Genomic DNA, 20,999 nt, shown 5'->3' on the forward strand with positions numbered 1-20,999 from the left:
TATCGCTGGCCTCATCCTAAAGGCCATACACCTAGCTCTGAGCCTCTCCCCAAACCTGAAGCTCCCCACCTGCATCTCAAGCCCATCATCCAAAACCCCAGTCCAGAAGCTACACTCCCCAGCCAGAGCCCTGGCACCACAGCCCTCTGTCTCAGTCCTGAGCCCCCAAAGCCCTGGCCTCACATTCCTGCACCTCAACCTCTACCCTAGGCCTGACCCCCCTCCCACACTCAGAATCCTTAGCCCCGTTCCTAGCACGTGAATTTTGTTGTGCATGAATATGAAGGTGACATGTCACATGTCACCTCTGTATCACACGTCACCTCCACACTGCATACATAAGGAATTTTCATTCCACTCGGGTAGAAAAGATAGCAGGAACACCGAGGAGGGTAGGAAACCTATCCATCAAGCCACTATACCTCCTCAAACTCAGTAATTTCCTCATTACAGCTGTTCAGAAAGATCTTATCTTCCTTATTTGGTCTGCCTTGGTGAACCTCTGGCCAGAAAGTCTGTCTCCCTTTTGAAGCACCTTTTGAGCTAGATCACCAGTTCCTGGGGCCTTCTGGATCTGTCAGCAAGTCAACTCAGTCACTTTCAAATTACAGCTTCCCTGATCTCTTATGATATATCCCATGTTCTGCATGTTCTTTCTAAAACTCTACAGTGATAACACCTTCCGTGGCTAAATGACTCTTCCACTTCAACTGTCCAAAGAACATGAGTTGCTTGCCACCTTCAATTCTATGTGCACCTGGGGGCATCTGTTCTACTTTGTAGACTTGAAAGCATATGAACTTGAAGGGCACATTTTGTATCCTGCCTGCCATGTCCACCCACTCACCTAGGTAAGAGGAGTTTCATGAGGCTCATCCAGAGAAGCCCAGTCCTGCTATACCCTGAAAAGAAGGGCCCTGAAGTGAGTGAAGTAAGGAAGCACAAGACTCATGCACGTTTGCCAGAAAGAGCAACCAAGAGGCTAAGCCCTGGAGGAAATCCCACTGTAAAGGGCTTGAGTGACAGCCCTATTTCTGGGAGTTGTCTGAGCAACGCAGATCCCTAGCATGTTTCTGCCTCACCATCTGTTTGTCGCTCCTTGCTGCAGCTCATGGTGATCCCAGGATCCTGGCTTTTGGCTTGCATCCCAAACCCATATCCTGTTCTGTTTTCTATAGCTACGGACCATTGTTGACCCCATTGAAATACCCAGGTCAGCCTGACCCTGAGTTTCAGTTTGGAATGGGGTTTGACTTGGCCTGGCCCCAGATTGATCTCTGACCTTCCGCCCCAATACTGAGCAACTGACTCCATACCTGGTTCTGACTTCCCCTTCCTCACCCCAATCTCCTCTGAACAGGAATTCCTTTCACTTACCTGGACTGTGGGAGGGGTTGGAATGAAAGGCGTGTGCCCTTTTCCCTCTGGGCTGAGATCAGTTGGGAGGTGCTGTACGTGAATTTCCCTTTTTCCTTCTAATACCCAGGGTTGGCTGGCTGTTTGCCATATTCTCCACTATGGGAAGGGAATGTAATGGCCTTAGTTCCCAGGTTCTCAAGAGTTGGGAGCAGAGATGAAAGTAAGAGGATATGCCCCAGAGTAGCACTTCTATAAGTCAGGCAGTGTGTGCTGCCCAGAGCCTGTGTGAGGCTGAAAATTTCTCTTTGTAGGATTTTGCTATCTAGGATACATCAAGCATGCTCAGTAACTCTCCTGAAGACACAGTCCTTTGGCAGCTGCAGGTCCCCTTGCTCCCAGACTCTCCAATCTGCCCCTTGCCCTGATTCGTACACCCCCCCGCCCCCATACTCTACCCCACAACTAAATTTCTTTCAGACACTGTCTTATCACAACTCCCTCCTCCTCCATGCCTTGAGCCCTCCCACAAGGTGGGTGGGTGGAAAGAAAGAGAAGATAATACCTGCAAAAAATTTACATTACTTTCACCCCTGTCTAGGAGCCTTCTCCTTCAAAACTGGTTTGTGTTTTGCTGCTGAAGTAGGAATGGAAAGCAGGGTCTGCTACTCTGCCTGAGGCAGCATAGCGGTGCTGCGACATTGGCATTTCCACAGTTCTGATGGTGTCAGCTGTTAATCTAATGAACTGTTGCTTGGATACAAGTGTGAAGTAGGGTGGAGCTTTGCATGCCTCTGTTTATCTTGGCCTGGGCTCTGGGCACTGTTAGTCACTCAGTCCATTTCATTTGACTGTAGCCAGACCTGAAGTCTCTAGAGGTGAGTCTGTGGTGGGCTTCTTTGCCCCAAGAGTCTGAAATGTCCCATTCTTACTCAGCTGTCCAGCTGTCTGGAACACAACTAAATTCTCTGCGTCACAGCTCACCTTTCTCTGATTCACTGTCGGATGTGCAAAACTCCCTTGCTCTTGTGTCCTGTACTGAGAGTTACATATACATGCTAATGAGCTTGTTCTTGGTCTCTTTTTCAGTGACCTTAATCACAGCACGCAATATGTGCAGGGGCTGGCACTCTGCACCCTTGGCTGCATGGGCTCCTCTGAGATGTGCAGAGACCTAGCAGGAGAAGTAGAGAAACTCCTCAAAACATCCAACTCTTACCTGAGAAAAAAGGTACCTCAGGAAACTTCCAAACTGCTTCATTGCAATCTAAACTGGAGGACAGAAGGAAGCGGGAGATGCTTTTAATATTATTGTGCTGGGTGGCACAGAGCACATCAGCAAGTTATTTTTCTGAGAGTACATATGCTAGCTAGCATGATAATTAGTGATCAAAGACCTCCCTCTATCCACAATGCATGTAAAATGGGTGGAGAACCTTTTTGGTGTGGGGGCCACTGATCCACAGAAAAATCAGCTGGGGACCACATGGAACTGAGACATGGAATACAAAACAAAAAAAGGCCCTTCATTGATTTAGCCCCTGACCGAAACCTCTCATTCCCAGAATCAGGCTGGTGGCGGGTGTTTGGGGTCTAGGTGGGAAGGAGGGTGCAGGAATGGGTTGGGGTTATGGGCTTTGGGTGGGAGATAAGGTGCACAGGAGGGCTGGGGACAGCACTGAGGGTGGGGTTCTGGAGCAGGCTGGACGTGAGGGGTCTGGGCAGAAGGGAGGAGGGTGCAGGAGTTGCCTGGGTAGGTGGTTTGGGGACTGAGTAGGAGAGAGAGTCCAGGAGTGGGCTGGAGTCTGTTCTCAATTAGTGATCAGGAGGGGTGTGCTTAACTGTGCTTTTCTTTCCTTGCAGGCAGCACTGTGCGCTGTACATGTCATCAGGAAGGTGCCTGAACTCATGGAGATGTTCCTGCCAGCCACCAAAAATCTCCTGAATGAGAAGAACCATGGTAATATCAGCTGGCAGGGTCCAGGCCTTTGGAAGCATTGTTCCTCCATGGAACATGGAGCTTCCACACTATCTGACTTGGCTTTTCATTTAGAAAAGGCCATTGTTACTCTACAATTTTGTGATAGGTTTCCTTCTAGATCTGCAGAAAGAGAGCAAATGTTTCTTGTGCTATAAGAGACATTAGAACTATGTGTGATTCTTTAGTCCTGCAGGAAATTACACAGCATGGGCAACAGGGTAACAAAACAGTCTTTCTGTTCATTCATCTGTTCTCATTTTGAGGCAGGTAAAACATAAGAATGGCCATACTGGGTCAGACCAAAGGTCCATTCAGCCCCCTAGCCTGTCTACTGACAATGGCCAGTGCCAGGTGCCGCAGAAGGGGTGGACCAAAGACAACAATCAAGCGATTTGTCTCCTGCCATCCATCTCCAGCCTCTGACAATCAGAGGCCAGGGACACCATTCCTACTCCTGGCTAATAGTCTTCTATGGACCTAACCTCCATGAATTTATCTAGCTCTTCCTTAAATTCTGTTATACTCCTAGCATTCACAGTCTCCTCTGGCAAGGGGTTCCACAGGTTGACTGTGCTCTGAGTGAAGAAGAACTTCTATTAGTTTTAAACCTGCTACCCATTAATTTAATTTGGTGTCCTCTAGTTCTTGTATTATAGGCACAAGGAAATAACTTCTCCTTGTTCACCCTCTCCACACCTGTCATAATTTTATATACCTCTATCATGTCCCCCTGCAGTCTTCTCTTTTCTAAACTGAAAAGTCCCAATCTTTTCAGCCTCTCCTCATATGGGACCTGTTCCAAGCCCCTAATCATTTTAGTTGCCCTTTTCTGAACCTTTTCCAGTGCCAGGATATCTTTTTTTTTTTTAAGGTGAGGAAACCACATCTGTACACAGTATTCAAGATGTGGGCATACCATAGATTTGTATAGGGGCAATAAGATACTCCTTGTCTTATTTCTATCCCTTTTTAAATAATACCTAACGTCCTATTTGCCTTTTTGACTGCTTCTGCACACTGCATGGATGTTTTCAAGGAACTATCCACAATAACTCAAAGATCTCTTTCCTGATTAGTTATAGCTAAATTAGCCCCCCCATCATAGTGTAAGTATAGTTGGAGTTATTTTTTTCAATGTGCATTACCTTACACTTATCCACATTAAATTTCATTTGCCATTTTGTTGCCCAATCACTCAGTTTGATGAGATCTTTTTGAATTTCTTCAGTCTGCCTCTATCTTGACTATCTTGAACAGTTTAGTGTCATCTGCAGACTTTGCCACCTCACTGCTTACCCCCTTCTCCAGACCATTCATGAATAAATTGAACAGGATTGGTCCTAGGACTGACCCTAGGGGCACACCACTAGTTATCCCTCTCCATTTGGAAAATATATCATTTAAGCCTCTCCTCTGTTTCCTGTCTTTTAACCAGTTCTCAGTCCATGAAAGGACCTTCCCTCTTATCCCATGACAACTTAATTTACATAAGAGACTTTGACAAGGTACCTTCTGGAAATCTAAGTATGCTGTATCCACTGCATCTCCCCGTTTGCATGTTTAACCCCTTCAAAGAACTCTTAACAGATTAGTAAGACATGATTTTCTTCTGCAGAAACCATGTTGACTTTTGCCCATCAAATTATGTTCTTCTACATGCTTGACGATTTTATTTTTTACTGTTATTTCAACTAGTTTGCCTGGAACTGACGTTAGACTTATCGGTTTGTAATTGCCAGGGTCACCTCTAGAGCCCTTTTTAAATATTGGTGTCACATGAGCTATCTTCCAGTCATTAGGTACGGAAGCTGATCCAAAGGACAGATTACAAACTAGTGTTATAGTTCTGCAATTTCCCATTTGAGTTCTTTCAGAACCCATAGATGAATGCCCATCCAGTCCCTGTGATTGGTTAACATTAAGTTTATCTATTTGTTCTAAAACCTCCTCTAATGACACTTCAATCCAAGACAGTTCCTCGGTTTCATTTCCCACCAAAAACGGTGCTAGTTTGGGAATCTTCCCAACGTCCTCAGCCATGAAGACTGAAGCAAAGAGATCATTTAGTCTGTCCACAATGGCTTTATCATCCTTGATTGCTCCCTTTTGTGTTTGTATCATCTAGGGGACCCACTGGTTTTTTAGCACACTTCCTGCTTCTAGTGTATTTAAAAAACATTTTATTACTTTTTGAGCTTTTGGCTAGCTGTTCCTCAAGATATTTTTTGGCTTTCCTTATTACAGTTTTATGCTTAATTTGGTAGTGTTTATGTTCCTTTCTATTTACCTCACTAGGATTTGCCTTCCACTTCTTAAAAGATACCTTTTTAATCCCTCACTCCTTGTTTTACATGGGTGTTAACCCATGGTGGCTCTTTTTTCAGTCTCAGTATATTTTTTAATTTGGGGTATACATTTAAATTGGGTCTCTATTATAGTGTCTTATAGGAGCTTCCATGCAGCTTGCAGGGTTTTTGTTCTAGTCATTCTGGCTTTTAATTTCTGTTTAACTAACCTCCTCATTTTTGCATAATTTCCCCTTTTGAAATTAAATGCCAGAATGTTGGGCTGCTGAGGTGTTCTTCCCACCACAGGAATATTACATGTTATTACATTATGGTCACTATTCCCAAATGGTTCTCTAATAGTGGCCTTGTGGACCAGACCCTGCTCTCCACTCAGTACTAAATCGAGAATTGCCCCTCCTGTTGCGGGTTCCTGTACCAGCTGCTCCAAAAAGCAGTCATTAGCGGCATCAAGAAATCTTATTTCTGCATCTCATCCTTATTACCCAGTCAATATGGGCATAATTGAAATCCCCCGTTACTATTGAGTGTTTTATTTTGGTAGCCTCTGTAATCTCCCTTATAATTTCAACATCACTATCACTGTCCTGCTCAGGCAGTCAATAATATATCCCTACTGCTATATTCTTAGTAGAGCTTGGAATTACCATCCATAGTGATTCTAGGGAACATTTTGATTAATTTAAAATTCTTATTTCATTTGATTCTACGTTATCTTTCAATACAATGCCACTCTGCTACCCGCATGGCCCATTCTATCCTTCCAATATATTGTATGTCCTGGTATGATGGTGTCCCATACATTGTCTTCATTCCACCAGGTTTCTGTGATGCCTATTATGTCAATTTCCTCTTTTAATACAAGGTACTCTAGTTCACCCATCTTATTAGTCAGACTTCTAGCATTTGTGTAGAAGCATTTTAAAGATTTGCCTCTGCTTATTTGTCTTCCCATCCCAGATGTATCAGATTCTTTTATATGTGATTGTCTGATCTAGCCCGTTGTTTGATATCTTCCCTCCTCTCTTTTTTACTAAAGCCTAGAGTATCTCTTTTGATGGATTCTCCTCTAAGAGGAGTTTGTCTGATCCACGTGCTCCTCTGCAACAGTTGGCTTTCGCCCATCTCTTAGTTTAAAAACTGCTCTACGACCTTTTTAATGTTTAGTGCCAGTAGTTTGGATCCCCTTTGATTTAGGTGGAGCCCATCCTTCCTGTATAGGCTCCCTCCTCCCAAAAGTGTCCCCAGTTCCTAACAAATCTAACCCCCTCCTCCCTATACCATCGTCTCATCCACGCATTGAGACTCTGAAGTTCTGCCTGCCAGCCTGGCCCTAAGCGTGGAACAAGAAGCATTTCTGAGAATGCCACCTTAGAGGTCCTGGATTACAGTCTCTTTCCTAGCAACCAAAATTTGGCCTCCGGGGCGTCTCTCCTGCCCTTTCCTATGTCGTTGGTACCAACATGTACCACGACCACCGGCTCTTCCACAGCACTACACATTAGTTTACGTAGATTCCTCAAGAGATCCGCAACCTTCGCACCAGGCAGGCGGGTCACCATATTGTTCTCCCGGTCATCGCAAAGCCAGCTATCTGTGTTTCTAACGATCAAATCACCCACTACTAACACCCGCCTTTTCCTAACAACAGGCGTTCCCTCCCCTGGAGAGGTATCCTTAGCGTAAGAGGATACCGTAACATCCTTTGGAAGGAGGGTCCCAACTATGGGATGGTTTCCCTGAGCTTCCAATGGCTGATCTCTTCCCCTGAGCCTTTCATCCTCCTTAAGAGCACTGGGGCTCTCAGGCTGGAGGTGGGACAGTACTACAGTGTCCCAGAAAGCCTCGTCCACATACCTCTCTGCCTCCCTGAGCTCCCCCAGTTCAGCCACCCTGGCTCCCAAAGCCCAAACTTGGTCTCTGAGGGTCAGGAGCTCCTTGCAAAGAGCACACACACACCACCCGCCCACAGGGCAGGTAGTCATACATGTTACACTCTATTCAGTAAACAGGATAGCCCCCACTCTGCTGCTGGGCTTCTGCCTGCATTTTCTCTATTGAATAATTTGAATATAAATGGAGTTTTTATTTAAAGGCTTGGGACATATGTTCTATGCCAGAAGGAAATAATGCCCTCTCAAAACTTCATCCTGTTTGTAGTTGCATGTTCGCAAGCTCCCCTGGTTGCTATCTAGCAGGTTTTGTAAAGCTCTGGCCTTCCTGATAGCCCTGGCCTCTGGCTACAGATTGACCAATAAGCAGAGAGTTTGATTTCAATCCCAACTATGACTCTCAGCCTCCAGCTGCCACTCTGAGCACATGGCCTTTCAAACAAACAAATACACTGCTCAGCACTCAAAAACCTCCAAACAAACAGCCAAACACAAGCCCAGAACCCCCAAGCACAAAACACATGCACACTCCAGACAGCCGCTTACCTCACGGTGCCAGAAATCGCTCCTCCAGAGAGCCCCTCTCAAAACTCCCTCCTGTTCGCAAGCATGGTGAATAAGGGACTGTAGCAAACTCTGTTATGTGATTTGTGGTATGTTTCTCATCTGTAAGAATGACACTCTAAGGTTCCATGTTGTCTCTTTGATTCCAGGTCACTCTTACTTTTTGTGCAAGGCAAAAGATTTTCCATCTGCTAGAGTTGCAAACTCCATCTGGGATCTGAAAGTTCAGCTTCTGTCTCAGATAATTACTGTTTATAAAGATGATGCACTTGGAAGTAGTAGACGAAGCAGAATAGAGTTCAACTTACATTCTGAGAGCAGTGAGATCTCTGTGGTGCTACCTGGAGCAGATTAGTTAGGCGGTTCTTAAATTGGACAGTACATTGTTGGGTAAAAAGGGCTGCTTTTTTTACGTAGTTGCATTTTGCACTCTAACTGCATTTTAAAACAGATTATTTCTCTGTTTGCTATCTGGAAACAAAATTTCCTTTTGGAGATGTATGCTGTTTTTCACATCTGTTTTCCAAGCTGGAAGCACTTGTATGAGGTATTTAAAATAAGGACAAATATCCAGACAATTGACTCCTTGCCCATTCACATAACACAGAATTCTAATGACATAATCTTTGACTGAAACTCTTCTCCTATATCTGGCTATGCAGTATCCTCGGGATATAGATGAGCATTACGGCAGGCTTTGAAGAGGTCACTGACTAAGGCTGTATTTCAGACCTGAGGCTCTTCTATGTAGGACCACTCCCCACAAGTCTTGATCCAGCCTGCCACACCTTTTGGTTCTAGTTCTGCAGCCTGCCCCGCTGGATGTTTGGTTGTACCACACCTAAGGGATTGAGGGAGGGGAAGGGAATGGTTGCTTGTGGACTTTAAGTTTTAGAATACTACTTGGAGTACTTGAGACATGGACTAATTAAAATGGTAACAGACCATATCTGAGTACCTCAGTTTTTCATATATGTTTCCTCGCAGCACCATTGCAAGGCAAGAAGGGACTATGTGTCTTTTCTTACAGATGATGAAGTGAGGCACAGAGAGATGTGTGACTTTTTCAATGTCACATATTAAGTCTTTGGCAGAACAGGAAATTGGGTCCTACATCCCTGGAATCCCAGTAACTTTCCCTCTCTAATGTATCAAGGAAAAGAACTCAGTCAGCTCTACTGTTCTGTTAGGAGGGCTTTGCATTATGCTGGGAAGCCAGCCTCACCATCTGTCAGACCAGGAGAACAGTGAAGCTCTGAGGCCCTGTTTTTGAAAGTGACTAGGGATCAGACTCCTCCTAGACCATTTTGGTGTCAGGCTATCAGCAGAATAGAAGGAGTTAGTGCACCAACTGTAGCTCTTTTACTAGGTCAAAAATGTGTTTGAAGTGCACCTGGCACAGTTAGGTTATGCTCTGGGACATGGATGTTGTGTGCTCCCTGTGACAAGGATTGCTGAGCAAGTAAGCTTGTGCTTTGTGTGAGCTTAAGTTGTGAGTGTCTTTCAGGTGCAACCTTAGTGGTTCCAAAGGGTTACAAAACAGAAGGTTGCAGCTTCCTACCCAAATGTGAAAACATATGGGAAGGGAATCCATTTTTGTCTGCTGCTGAGGGTCCATCAGAAAATCTTAAAACTGTAGTGCCCAGAAGCAATTGACTGGATTGCCATGTTCCCGCCCCCCCCCCCCCCACCACCTTCCTGGCTAGGCGTCCACTATCCTATCCCTGCACAAACTGCTGGTGACTCACCAGAGCCATGCCACCCCAAGCTCTGAGCTGCTCTGCCGCTGGAGTCCTGAGAGCTGCCTAGCCATGAAGCACCCTGTGCAAGCTGTCCTGCAGCCCGAGCGAGCCGGAGGAGGAGCCGCTGCCACCACGCTTGTTCCCACCAAGTAGCGGGGTACATGGGCGGAGGGAACTCCACATCTGCAGCTCTAAGGAGCCGCTTCACCACATCATGCTGTCCCATTCACTACATGTGATAAACAGACAGCATATTGGACACTGCAGTCTTAAAACATGGGACTTACCAAGAAATTTAGAACAATCCCTATGTCCCAGGAACAGGTACCAAGTCTTCCATCTCCTCCAGATATTTCTGGCTGCCCATCAGATTTCAAGAACATAAGAATGGCCACCCTGGGTCAGACCAAAGCTCCAGCTAGTCCAGTGTCCTGTCTTCTGGCAGCAGCCAAAGCCAGATGCCCCAGAGAGATTGAACCGAACAGGAGTGATCCCTCTCCTGTCATCTGTTTCCAGCCCCTGACAAACAGAAGTTAGGGACACCATTTCTACCCATCCTGGTTCATAAGTATTGATGGACCTAACCTCCATGAATTTATCTAGTTGTTTAACCCTGATAAAGTCCCCAACCTCACAACATCCTCTGGCAAGGTGTTCCACAGGCTGACTATGTGCAGTCTGAAGGAAAACTTCCTTCTGTTTGTTCGAAACCTGCTACCTATAAATTTCATTTGGTGACCCCTTTCTCTTAGGGTGTGTCTACACGGGCACAAATCTTTGAAATAGCCTTGCTAATGGCCATTTCGAAGATTACTAATGAGGCACTGAATTGAATATTCAGCTCCTCATTAGCATTAGGACACTTCCGGCCGCGGCGCTTCGAAAGCACCACTTCCGAAAGCGCGTGGCTTGGTGTGGCTACACGGGGGTCCTTTTCGAAAGGACCCACACCTTTCGAAATCCCCTTATCCCAATCAGGAGTCACCATCAGTGATTGAGATAAGGGGATTTCAAAAGGTGTGGGTCCTTTTCAAAAGGACCCTCATGTAGCAGTGGGGAGCCGCGCGCTTTTGAAAGCGGTGCTTTCGAAGCACCACAGCCGGAAGCATCCTAATGCTAATGAGGCGCTGAATATTCAATTCAGCGCCTCATTAGTAATCTTCGAAATATGGCTATTTCGAAGATATGTGCCTGTGTAGACACAGCCTTTGTATAGGAACACGTAAATAACTTTTGCTTATTCACTTTCTCCATACCTGTCAGGATTTTATAGACTTCTATCATAACCCCCTTGTCCCTTAGTCTCCTCTTTTCTAAGCTGAAAAGTCCAAGACTCTTTAATTTCTCTTCATATGGCTCCCGGTCCAGACCACTAATAATTTTTGTTGCCATTTACTGAACTTTTTCCAATGCCAGTATATCCTTTTTTGTCATGTGACGACCACATCTGTATTGAAGATGTAGGGGTACCATGGATTTATGTAGTGGCCATAAAATAGGTTATCTTATTCCTGACCATTTTTTAATTATTTGCCATTTTGTTGCCCAATCACCTAGTTGTGTGGGATACTTTTGAAGCAGGTAGGAATAAAAGGTCAATTTCTGGGACCGTTGAGGATCTGTACTGAGATCTGTGCTAGTCAGAATATTGAGCAATGATCTGGAAAAGGGGACAAACAGGGAGATGGCAGAATTACACAAGATAATTAATTCCTCAGTCAGCTTTGGACTTACAAAGGGATCTCACTAAACTGGGTAACAGAATGGCAGATGGAATTCAGTTTTGATCAGTGTACATTATTTTGCATTTGAAAACATAATCCCAACTACACAGACAAAATAATGGAGTTTAATTTACATGTTACCACTTAAAAAAGAGATCTTGAAGGCATTGTAGGATAGTTCACTGAAATCAACTGGTCAGTGTGAAATGTCAGTCAAAAAGGCGAACAGTTTTATGAATCATTGGGAAATGGATGAATAATAAAACAAAATGTCATCCTAATGTATGAATCCATGGTACTCCCGCACCTTAAATTCTGTGTGTAGGTCTATAAAGCTCTAGTAGAAAGGCAAAGGTGCAGAGAAGGTCAATGAATATATCATCATCATCATCATCATCATCCACCACGGGCTCAGAGCCCATTGGTGTCTGATGCCTCTCTCGCTATTTCCTTCCATCTTTCCCTGTCTTGTGCGGAGTGGCTTAGTTTTTGAAGACTAGCTCCACACCAATCTGCTATCTTGTCTACCCATTCTCTGTGGTGTTTGCCTCTCCTATTTGAACTTGCCGAATACCAGGGTCTTTTTTTTGTTGTTCTTTTTTTGTTCGTTGTTCATTCTGCAAATATGCCCGACTAGCTGTAACTTCCATTGTATAACCTTCTTCAGTAGGTTCTCTTTCACGTGTATTTTCCTGTATAATTCCTGGCTGGTGACCTTCTGCATCCATCCTATTCCCAGGATCTTTCTATAAAAAAACTCCTCTCGAATGCCAATATTCTTCTCTTTGAATTTTTCTTTATTACCCATGTCTCATATCAATACAGCATGCTGCTGAACACATACGTCTTCAAGAGGCTCAGCTTCGTTCCTAAGCTAATCGCTTTGCTTTTCCAGATCTTATCCATCACCTTCACACTCACTCTTGCTTTCGCTATTGTAGCCACTGTTTTCTTCATGCTGTCTAGATCATATATCATGTTGCTCCCCAGATATGTGAACTTCTCTACATTCTCTAGTTCAATCCCGTCTACACTGATCTTGCTTCCTATTGCCTTATTTCCAAATGCCATTGTTTGTTTTATCAATGTTCATAATCAGTCTGTACTGCTTCCCTTCCTCATTTAGTACCCCTGCACCATTTTCACTAGCTTTTCCTCATCTTCCTCAGTGCTAACGATATCAGCCGCTAACCTCAAGTTAATTCTTTTCCCATGCGCAGATATCCCTTCTACCTCTTCCTTGATCTTGTCCGTCGCTCTCTCTAGATGAGTGGTGAAGATACTCAGCAATATTGAATCTCCCTGTCTCGTACCTTTACTCATTCTAAACAAACTTTCCAACTTCCCGCATTGTGATTGATGTCCCTCAACAACTGTACCAGTCTGCTATCCACTCCATATGACTCACAACACTGCCCAAGTCACTTTCTGATCTATACTGTCACATGCTTTCTGAAAATCGACGAAGCAAGCGTATATTTTCTTGTTCTTTCGTCAAGCTTTCTCTGCTATCAATCTTAGTGCTAGTATCTGCTGTATGGTACTTCTGTCTTTCCTGAACCCCACTTGCTCATCTGCTAGATGTTCTTCTATCTGTGATCTTAGTCTTTCCCTCAGTATCATCATCATCAGCACCTTGCCTAGATGACTCATTAGGGTAATTGTTCTGTAGTTCTTGCATTCCAGCATACTTCATTTCTTGTGTATTGTCACTAGCACAGATCTTGACCATTCCTTAGGTGCCTTCCCTTCTTTCCATGCTATATTACTTAGTCAAGTGTATTTCCTGAATGATACTTTCTCTGCCATATTTGATCATCTCTCTTGTGGTTTTATCATTTCCAGGGCTCTTGTTGTTTAATCATTTCATTGCTCTTTTCTACTTCCTCCTTCACAATATTGGTCTCACTCTCTATGCTCAGTGAAGTTATCTCTTCTAGTTCTTCTGTCAGTCTCTCTGAGACACTTGGGTCCATCTGTGCTTTGTATAGATTGGTGCAATATCTTGTCCATTGATGATAATTTTCTCCTCGTTCATGAGCACCTCTTCATTCTCATCTTTGGTCGCCAGTGAATATAAGGGATATGGAATGGCTTCATGTCATGACAGATGAAAAATACTGAGACTGTTCACGTCAGAAAAGAGAACTGAAGGGTGCTCTGACAGTGGTCCGTAAACTCATGTATTGTACAGAGAAAGGAGGAGGAGTTCTTTATCCCTTCCAGTGACCCAAGAGCTGGTATCACCCAATGAAATTAATATGCAGTATGTTGAATACAAACAAGGAAGCATTTCTTCACACAACACAGTCAGCCTGTGGAACTTGTTGCCAGGGGATGTTGTGAAGGTCAAAAACATACCTGAGTTTAAAAAAAATTAGATAAGTTCTTGGTGGGTAGTTCCAAAATGGTTATTAGACAAGATGGTCAAGGACAGATGATGTGCTTAAATCTCCAACTTCAGAAGCTGGGACTAGACATCAGGTGACAGGTCACTCAAAATTGCAATGTTTTGTTCACTTCTTCTCAAGCACTTCACACTGGCCACTGTTGGAAGATAGGATACCAGGCTAGATAGAGTATTGATCTCACCCCCTATGGTTATTTTTATGTTCAATATTTTGTCAGGTGCCTGGAGCCTTTATAAGTGAAAGCTGAATAACTAGATGTATTTCTGGCTTTGTAGGTGTTCTTCACACGTCAGTTGTCCTCCTCACAGAAATGTGTGAGAGAAGTCCAGATATGTTAGCACACTTCAGAAAGGTAAGTCCAGCTATGTATTAGTATCCCCAAAGGCTAATGTTTACATGCTGCATCTGGTCTAACCCTTCTGTCTTTGGTCTTAGCCAATGGGATGTCCAAAAGATTGAGAGAAATCTGTGCAGCCGTTTTTGAATGAGGCATGTGATGGTAATACAGGTTTTCTGTTTCAGATACAGTGTCACACAGTGTCACCAAAGAATTAAATCAGAAATTTTCCATGTGGCTCATCTTTGAGTTTCCCTGTAAATGTAGGAGAGGAGTAAATTATAAGCTATCGACAAAGCACTTATATATATGAAGATTGTGAAACTTGTCCCAGAGTTAAAGATGCTTTGAAAGTCCCCTAAATATGTTATCCTGTTAGATAGTAACAGAGAGGTAGCCCTGTTAGTCTATATTCTAACAAAATAAATAAGCAATCATATGGCACCTTAAAGACTCATTTTGTTAGTCTTCAAGGTGCTCCATGGCTGCTTTGTTGTTTTATTCAGTTATAGTTGATTGCACAGTGATGACATCTAGAATGGGATAAAGTTTAATATTCTTTCCTTTTTTTATTTAAGATGGGGAGCTAAAATCAAACTGTTAACCTTACAGCTTTGTAAATTCCCACTCAGGAAAAGGCGGAATGGAAGTTTTCATAGCATAATGAAGCTTGGAAGAATTTAATTTTTTTCATCATTTTGACTAATATAAAAGTCTGTTTTAATTTTATCTATTTTTATCAAATGTTCATAGCTGTGCAAAATTATAGGGATGGTGTCACAAAGGGGAGCATAGACAATTATTAATGACAGTAGAAACAAAGCTTTAGCTTTTTGAATTTTAATGCCTACTAAAACTCAAATTGTCAACATCACATACGTATGTCCAAAGCAGACCACAAAGAGTTCTTCTTCGAGTTGATTGCTCATGTGCATTCCAATTTGGGTGTGCACCGAGCACATGCCCAGTTGCCGGAAGCTTTTTCACCCTAGCCGGTAGCCTTAGGGTCAGTGCAGCACCCCCTGGAGTGGTGCCCGTATGGCCACCCATATATGCACCGCCTGCCCCGCCCCCAGCTCAGTTCCTTCTAGCTGCGCTGTTAGTTGCTGGACCTTAACTCTTGTTGCCAGTTTGCTGGTAGCCTTTATTGTTTTAATTAGTTGTAAATAGTTTAGGTAGTTATCTTCGTAGGTAAATAGTGCCTTTTTAGCACCTAGTAAGCCGAGGTGGGTCTTTAACCCCCTTGGCGCCTGGGGATGCCTGGCTCCCCGGGGTTTAAAAACTGTTCGAGATGTAGCAAACGTATGCCCAAAAGTGACCTGCATGAGGCATGTTTGGGTTGCCTTGGTGAGACTTGTCTACGGGAGCGCTGCTCTATCTGCAAGGCCTTCAAGCCCAGGACTTTAAAAGATAGAGCTCAAAGGCTGAAAGTTCTTATGATGGAGTCAGCCTGGCGTCTGGACAACTCCTCGGCGGGAATGCAGAGTGCTGCATCTTCGGTGCAGAGCGCTCCGGCACCATCGGTGCCGTCAGAGGGCTCTCGGCACCAAGAGCGGGACTCGGCGTCTAGCGCTTCCCGCCGCCATTAGAGCCAGTCCCTGGTGCTTCATAAGAAGAGAAGATGGGACCGGGGTTGGTCCCAAGAAAGAAGAGGGCAAAGACAGGCATCGGGGGAGTCCGCCAGATCGCACTGTGACTGAGGTCACGAAGTGCGGGCGTCAACTCCAGCGCGAGGCGGGAGCCCGCACTCTCCCAGTCTGCCCTCGACGCTGGAGGCTGTTAGTGCTGCACAAGGCCTCCTGCAAATTATGGTGCCGCTATAAACGCTGCACTAGGAGGCTTTATCACCCATTTCTTCAGGCACTGGGTCAGGCTCCAGGGACCCCAGCACGGCTCCAGATGCTGGTGAGACCCCAACAAACGGTCGGCGCCATACAAACGGTACAGAGCCCGCAAGACCCAATGAGAGGTACAGGACCCTCGGTACCACCATGGTCGTCGGCGTCAGGGTCCACATCGGAATCAGACTCCCTTTACTCCAGCTTGGTGCGGAGCAGGAGTACAAGGTCATCCCTACACAGCAGGCACCGGCACCACTTGACGCTCCCTAGAAGGAGAGTGGTAAAGACCCCATCAGGGGACACCACAATGGCCCTTCTGGATCCCGTGGGTGATCCATGAGGTGCACGGGCGGCATGCAGGACTCCCATTCAGGGTGCGTGGCACCCCTCAGGTGCCGAGATCAGCACCGACAGCTTCTCTGGGAGCTGCACTGGAGGAGCAGGCAGAGTTGTCGGCACCGGGACAGTTAGAGGTGACCCAGGCATGGGCGCTGCCCCTACAGGCACTGGGAACTGTTGTGCAGCGGGCACCGGCACTGACAGAACCAGTGCCGTCCAAGGTGCAGAGTGGCCCCGTCGTCATGGCGCCATACCAGAGACCGCTGGGGGCCCTCCACCCCAGGCACTGAGCACGGCACCACAGACTATGGTGCCAGGGACTCAAGTAAAAGTGCCAGAACCCTCCGCACCAGTGGGCTTGGAGGGTATATTGACCTCATCTTTGTCCTCTCCAGATGAGGCATTAGCTGGATCCTCCGCATCCCCGGTGCTGGAGGATGGAGGAGTGCGCCAGCAGCTGCTGAGGAGGGTCGCTCAGAGTCTGGGCGTACAGGCGGAAGAGGTCAGGGACGAAGTAGACCTTGTTACAAGCGTCCTCTCCATGTCTGGACCATCCAGAGTGGCACTGCCCATTACAAAGGCAATTGCCAGCACAGCCAAGACCGTGTGGCAAACCCTGGTCTCAGCCTTGCCCACGGCTAGGAAAAATGAATGCCAATACTTTGCCCCAGCACAGGGAAATGAACATCTGTTGATCCATCCTCCCCCTGACTCCCTTGTCGTGGATGCTGTGAACAGTAGAGAGAGAGGGGGGTTCAAGGGCCATCCCCCAAAAACAAAGACGCCAAAAGACTGGACCTGTATGGTAAAAAAGTTTACTGTACAGGTGGCCTGCAGTTGAGAATTGCTAACCAGCAGGCCATGGTTAGTAGGTATGCGTACGATACAGCCAGCTCCATGGACTGTTTTGCTGAACTGCTCCCACCGGACTCCAGGACAGAATTTACGGCCCTGGAAGTGGAGCAGACTCCTATCCAGAGCAGCACTGCAGGCCACCCTAGTTGCAGCCACTAGGGTCATGGCCTCGGGTATAGCCATGAGAAGGGGAGCATGGCTTCAGGTCTCAGGAGGTGCAGCAGTCCATTCAGGACCTCCCCTTTGAGGGTCCCTCCTTATTCTCGGAGAAAACTGATAAGAGATTTAATAATATGAAGGACTCTTGGACCGCGCTGTGCTTGCTGGGTCTATACACACCAGCAACCCAGAGGAGGCATTTTAACTCGAGGCCCCAGTTCAGGCAGTTCCCCCAACAACAACAACGGGATGGGAACAGGAGAAGGGTCCATCATAATAGGAGGCATCAGAGTCTCCAGACACAGGACCAGGGCCACCCTAAAACCCCTCCCGGGCCTATACACCAATTTTGATGGGGCAGTCGGGAGCGACGCACCGGCCACTCCCATAGTTCCAGCCCAGTGTTTATTTTCACTCCGCCTATCCCCATTCTACCATGCATGGTGCAGCATAACTTTGGACCAGTGGGTCCTCTGCATGGTGGAAAAGGGATATGCGATCCAATTTTCTTCTTACCCCCCTTCCCCATCCCTCTTCAGGGACCCCTCTCACAAGATAGCGCTCAGACAGGAGGTAGGAACCCTCCTCCAAAAGGGAGCTATAAAGGAAGTTCCCCAGGAATTCCGGGGACAGGGATTCTATTGCCGCTATTTCCTGATGCCAAAAGTGAAAGGAAGGCTGAGGCCAATCTTGGACCTACGAAACCCGAACAAATTCTTAAAAAAGATAAAGTTTCATATGATATCCCTGAGCATAATTATCCCAGTGCTGGAACGAGGGGATTGGTTTGCTGCTCTCGACTTACAGGACGCGTATTTCCATATAGCAATTTATCTACCTCACAGGAGGTTCCTCAGATTTGTGCTGGGGAAGGACCATTATCAATTCACAGTCCTTCTGTTTGGACTCTCTTCAGCCCCAAGTGTCTTTACCAAATGTATATCAGTAGTGGCAGCCTTCCTGTGCAGGTGGGGTGTGCATCTGTTCCTTTACCTAGATGACTGGCTGATCAGGGGTCGGTCACAAGGACAGGTGTCGAAACATGTACAGCTAATAAGGGCAACGTTCGACACGTTAGGCTTCCTAGTAAACGATGCGAAGTCTGTGCTAGCCCTGACTCAAGTCATGGAGTTCGTGGGTGCACATCTCCATGCAGAGCAAGCCAGAGCGTTTCTGCCCCACAGCAGAGTCCAAGTGATGGCATCGTGCATCCAAGTTATAATAAGGTTCCCAACCACAATGGCCAGGGGATGCCTCAGATTGTTGGGGCACATGATGGCGTGCACGATCGTACTCCAGCATGCCAGGTTACGAATACGCCCCTTTCAGACGTGGCTCACCTCAGTATGCAAACCTGTCAGGGACAACATAGACAAGTTAGTCACAGTACCCCCAACAGTGTTGACAACACTGCACTGGTGGCTAGAAGCTGGGTCAGTCTGCATGGGAGTGCCCTTCATTCCCCCACAACCCTCCCTCTCCCTGCTCACAGATGCCTCAGACTTGGGCTGGGGAGCGCACTTGGGGGACTACCAGATGCAGGCCCTGTGGGGCAACACCGATGCTCATCTCCACATAAACGTGCGAGAGCTCAGAGCAGTTTGGCTGGTGTGCTAAGTGTTTCAGAATGAGCTGAAGGGGCACTGTGTTGCAGTCAGCACAGACAACACTACAGCAGTGTACTATATAAACAAACAAGGGGGTGTGTGCTCGTCGCCCCTGTGTCTAGAGGCCCTCGCGCTTTGGGATTGTTGCATCCAGCACCAGATTCTCCTGAAGGCATTCTACCTGCCTGGGACTCACAACTCTCTGGCGGACCACCTCAGCAGGTCCTTCATGGCCCACAAGTGGTCATTACACACAGAAGTATTGAATTCAGTTTTCCAGAGGTGGGGACATCCCCAGGTAGACCTCTTCGCCACACATCTCAGTTCGAAGTGCAGTTCGTTCTGCTCTTTCCTGAACCGAAGTCCAGGCTCTTGGGCAGACGCTTTCAGCATTCCTTGGTTGGGTCCATTGGTGTACGCCTTTCCACCGATACTGCTCATCCACCGAACGCTGTTGAAAATTTAGTTGGACCGAGCATCAGTTATCCTGGTGGCCCCAGCCTGGGCACAACAACATTGGTACTCGGCCCTCTTGGAGATGTCCACTCACGCCCGGGAGACGCTCCCACTGCGCCCGGACCTGCTGACACCAGAGGAGGGGAGACTGTGGCACCCCAGTCTCCAAGCACTGCATCTCACAGCATGAAGGCTCCATGGCTGAGACTGGTCGAGCTGGCCTGCTCCAAACCTGTCAGGGAAGTATTGCTGAACAGCAGGAAACCCTCTACAAGGGTAGCATGTGTAGCCAGATGGAAGAGAGATACCATTTGAGCCACCCGAAAAGGGATGTCCCCAGGAGAGGCCCCAGTACCATGTGTCCTAGATTACTTGCTGGCTCTAAGGCAGACGGGGCTGTCAGTATCCTCCCTAAAGGTACATCTGACCTCCATTTCAGCGTTGCACCCAGGGGATGGGAGGTTCTCTGTCTTCTCAGACTCAATGGTAAAAAGGTTCATGAAGGGAATAGAAAGAGTCAAACCACAGGTTTGGGCCCCCCTGCCAACACGGGACCTTAATTTGGTTTTGTCTAAGATGATGGCTCCCCCTTTTGAACCTCTCGCCTCTTGTTCTATGTTGTTCCTTGCCTACAAGGTGGCATTCCTGGTGGCCATTACCTGAGCCAGAAGGGTGTCAGAACTAAGGGCCCTGACGGTGGACCCACTTTATACGGTGTTCCACAAAGACAAGGTTAAACTAAGACCTCACCTGCTGTTTCTGCCTAAGGTGGTCTCCCCTTTCCATATTAACCAAGGCATCACCCTACCAGTGTTTTACCCAAAGCCCCATGCCTCCCCTAGGGAGCAGAGCCTACACACTTTGGATGTCTGGAGGGCACTGGCCTTCTATATGGGCAGGACCAAACCCATCCGGAAGTCACAGCAGTTGTTTGTTGCAGTGGCAGACAGGATGAAGGGGCATCCAGTCTCCTCTCAGTGGATCTCCTCCTGGATAGTGGCCTGTATCAGTGAGAGTTAGAAACTGGCGGAGGTTCCCTCTCTGCCGATCAGGGCACACACCACAAGGGCACAGGCGTCCTCTGCGGCGTTCTTGGCCAGCGTCCCTATCCAGGACATCCGCAGAGCGGCCACTTGGTCCTCCATTCATAAGTTCGCAGCACTTTACGCACTTACGCAGCACGCACGGGAAGATGCTGCAGTGGGCAGGGCTGTCCTGCACACCTTTCAGGGCTCCGGCCCCGCGTCCTAGGCATTGGCTTGCATTCACCCAAATTGAAGTGCACATGAGCAATCACTCGAAGAAGAAAAGACAGTTACCTGTTCTGTAACTGGTGTTTTTTGAGATATGTTGCTCATGTTCATTCCAAAACCCTCCCGCTTTCCCCTCTGTCGGAGTAGCTGGCAAGAGGGAACTGAGCGGGGGGTGG

At 46.7% G+C, this 20,999-nt stretch overlaps 1 protein-coding gene across 2 annotated transcripts in view; it reads left to right on the forward strand.

The window, feature by feature from the left end:
• Positions 1-20,999, forward strand: part of AP1G1 (adaptor related protein complex 1 subunit gamma 1) — a 126,601-nt gene that overhangs the window by 48,274 nt on the left and 57,328 nt on the right. For both annotated transcript variants that reach the window (XM_075009218.1, XM_075009217.1), the window contains exons 4-6: positions 2,446-2,587; positions 3,220-3,316; positions 14,252-14,328. In XM_075009218.1, coding sequence (XP_074865319.1) covers positions 2,446-2,587; positions 3,220-3,316; positions 14,252-14,328 — 316 coding nt within the window. The remainder of the gene's footprint in view (positions 1-2,445; positions 2,588-3,219; positions 3,317-14,251; positions 14,329-20,999) is intronic.

Source organism: Carettochelys insculpta, chromosome 14, assembly GCF_033958435.1.
Source record: "Carettochelys insculpta isolate YL-2023 chromosome 14, ASM3395843v1, whole genome shotgun sequence".
Lineage (NCBI taxonomy): Eukaryota > Metazoa > Chordata > Testudines > Carettochelyidae > Carettochelys > Carettochelys insculpta.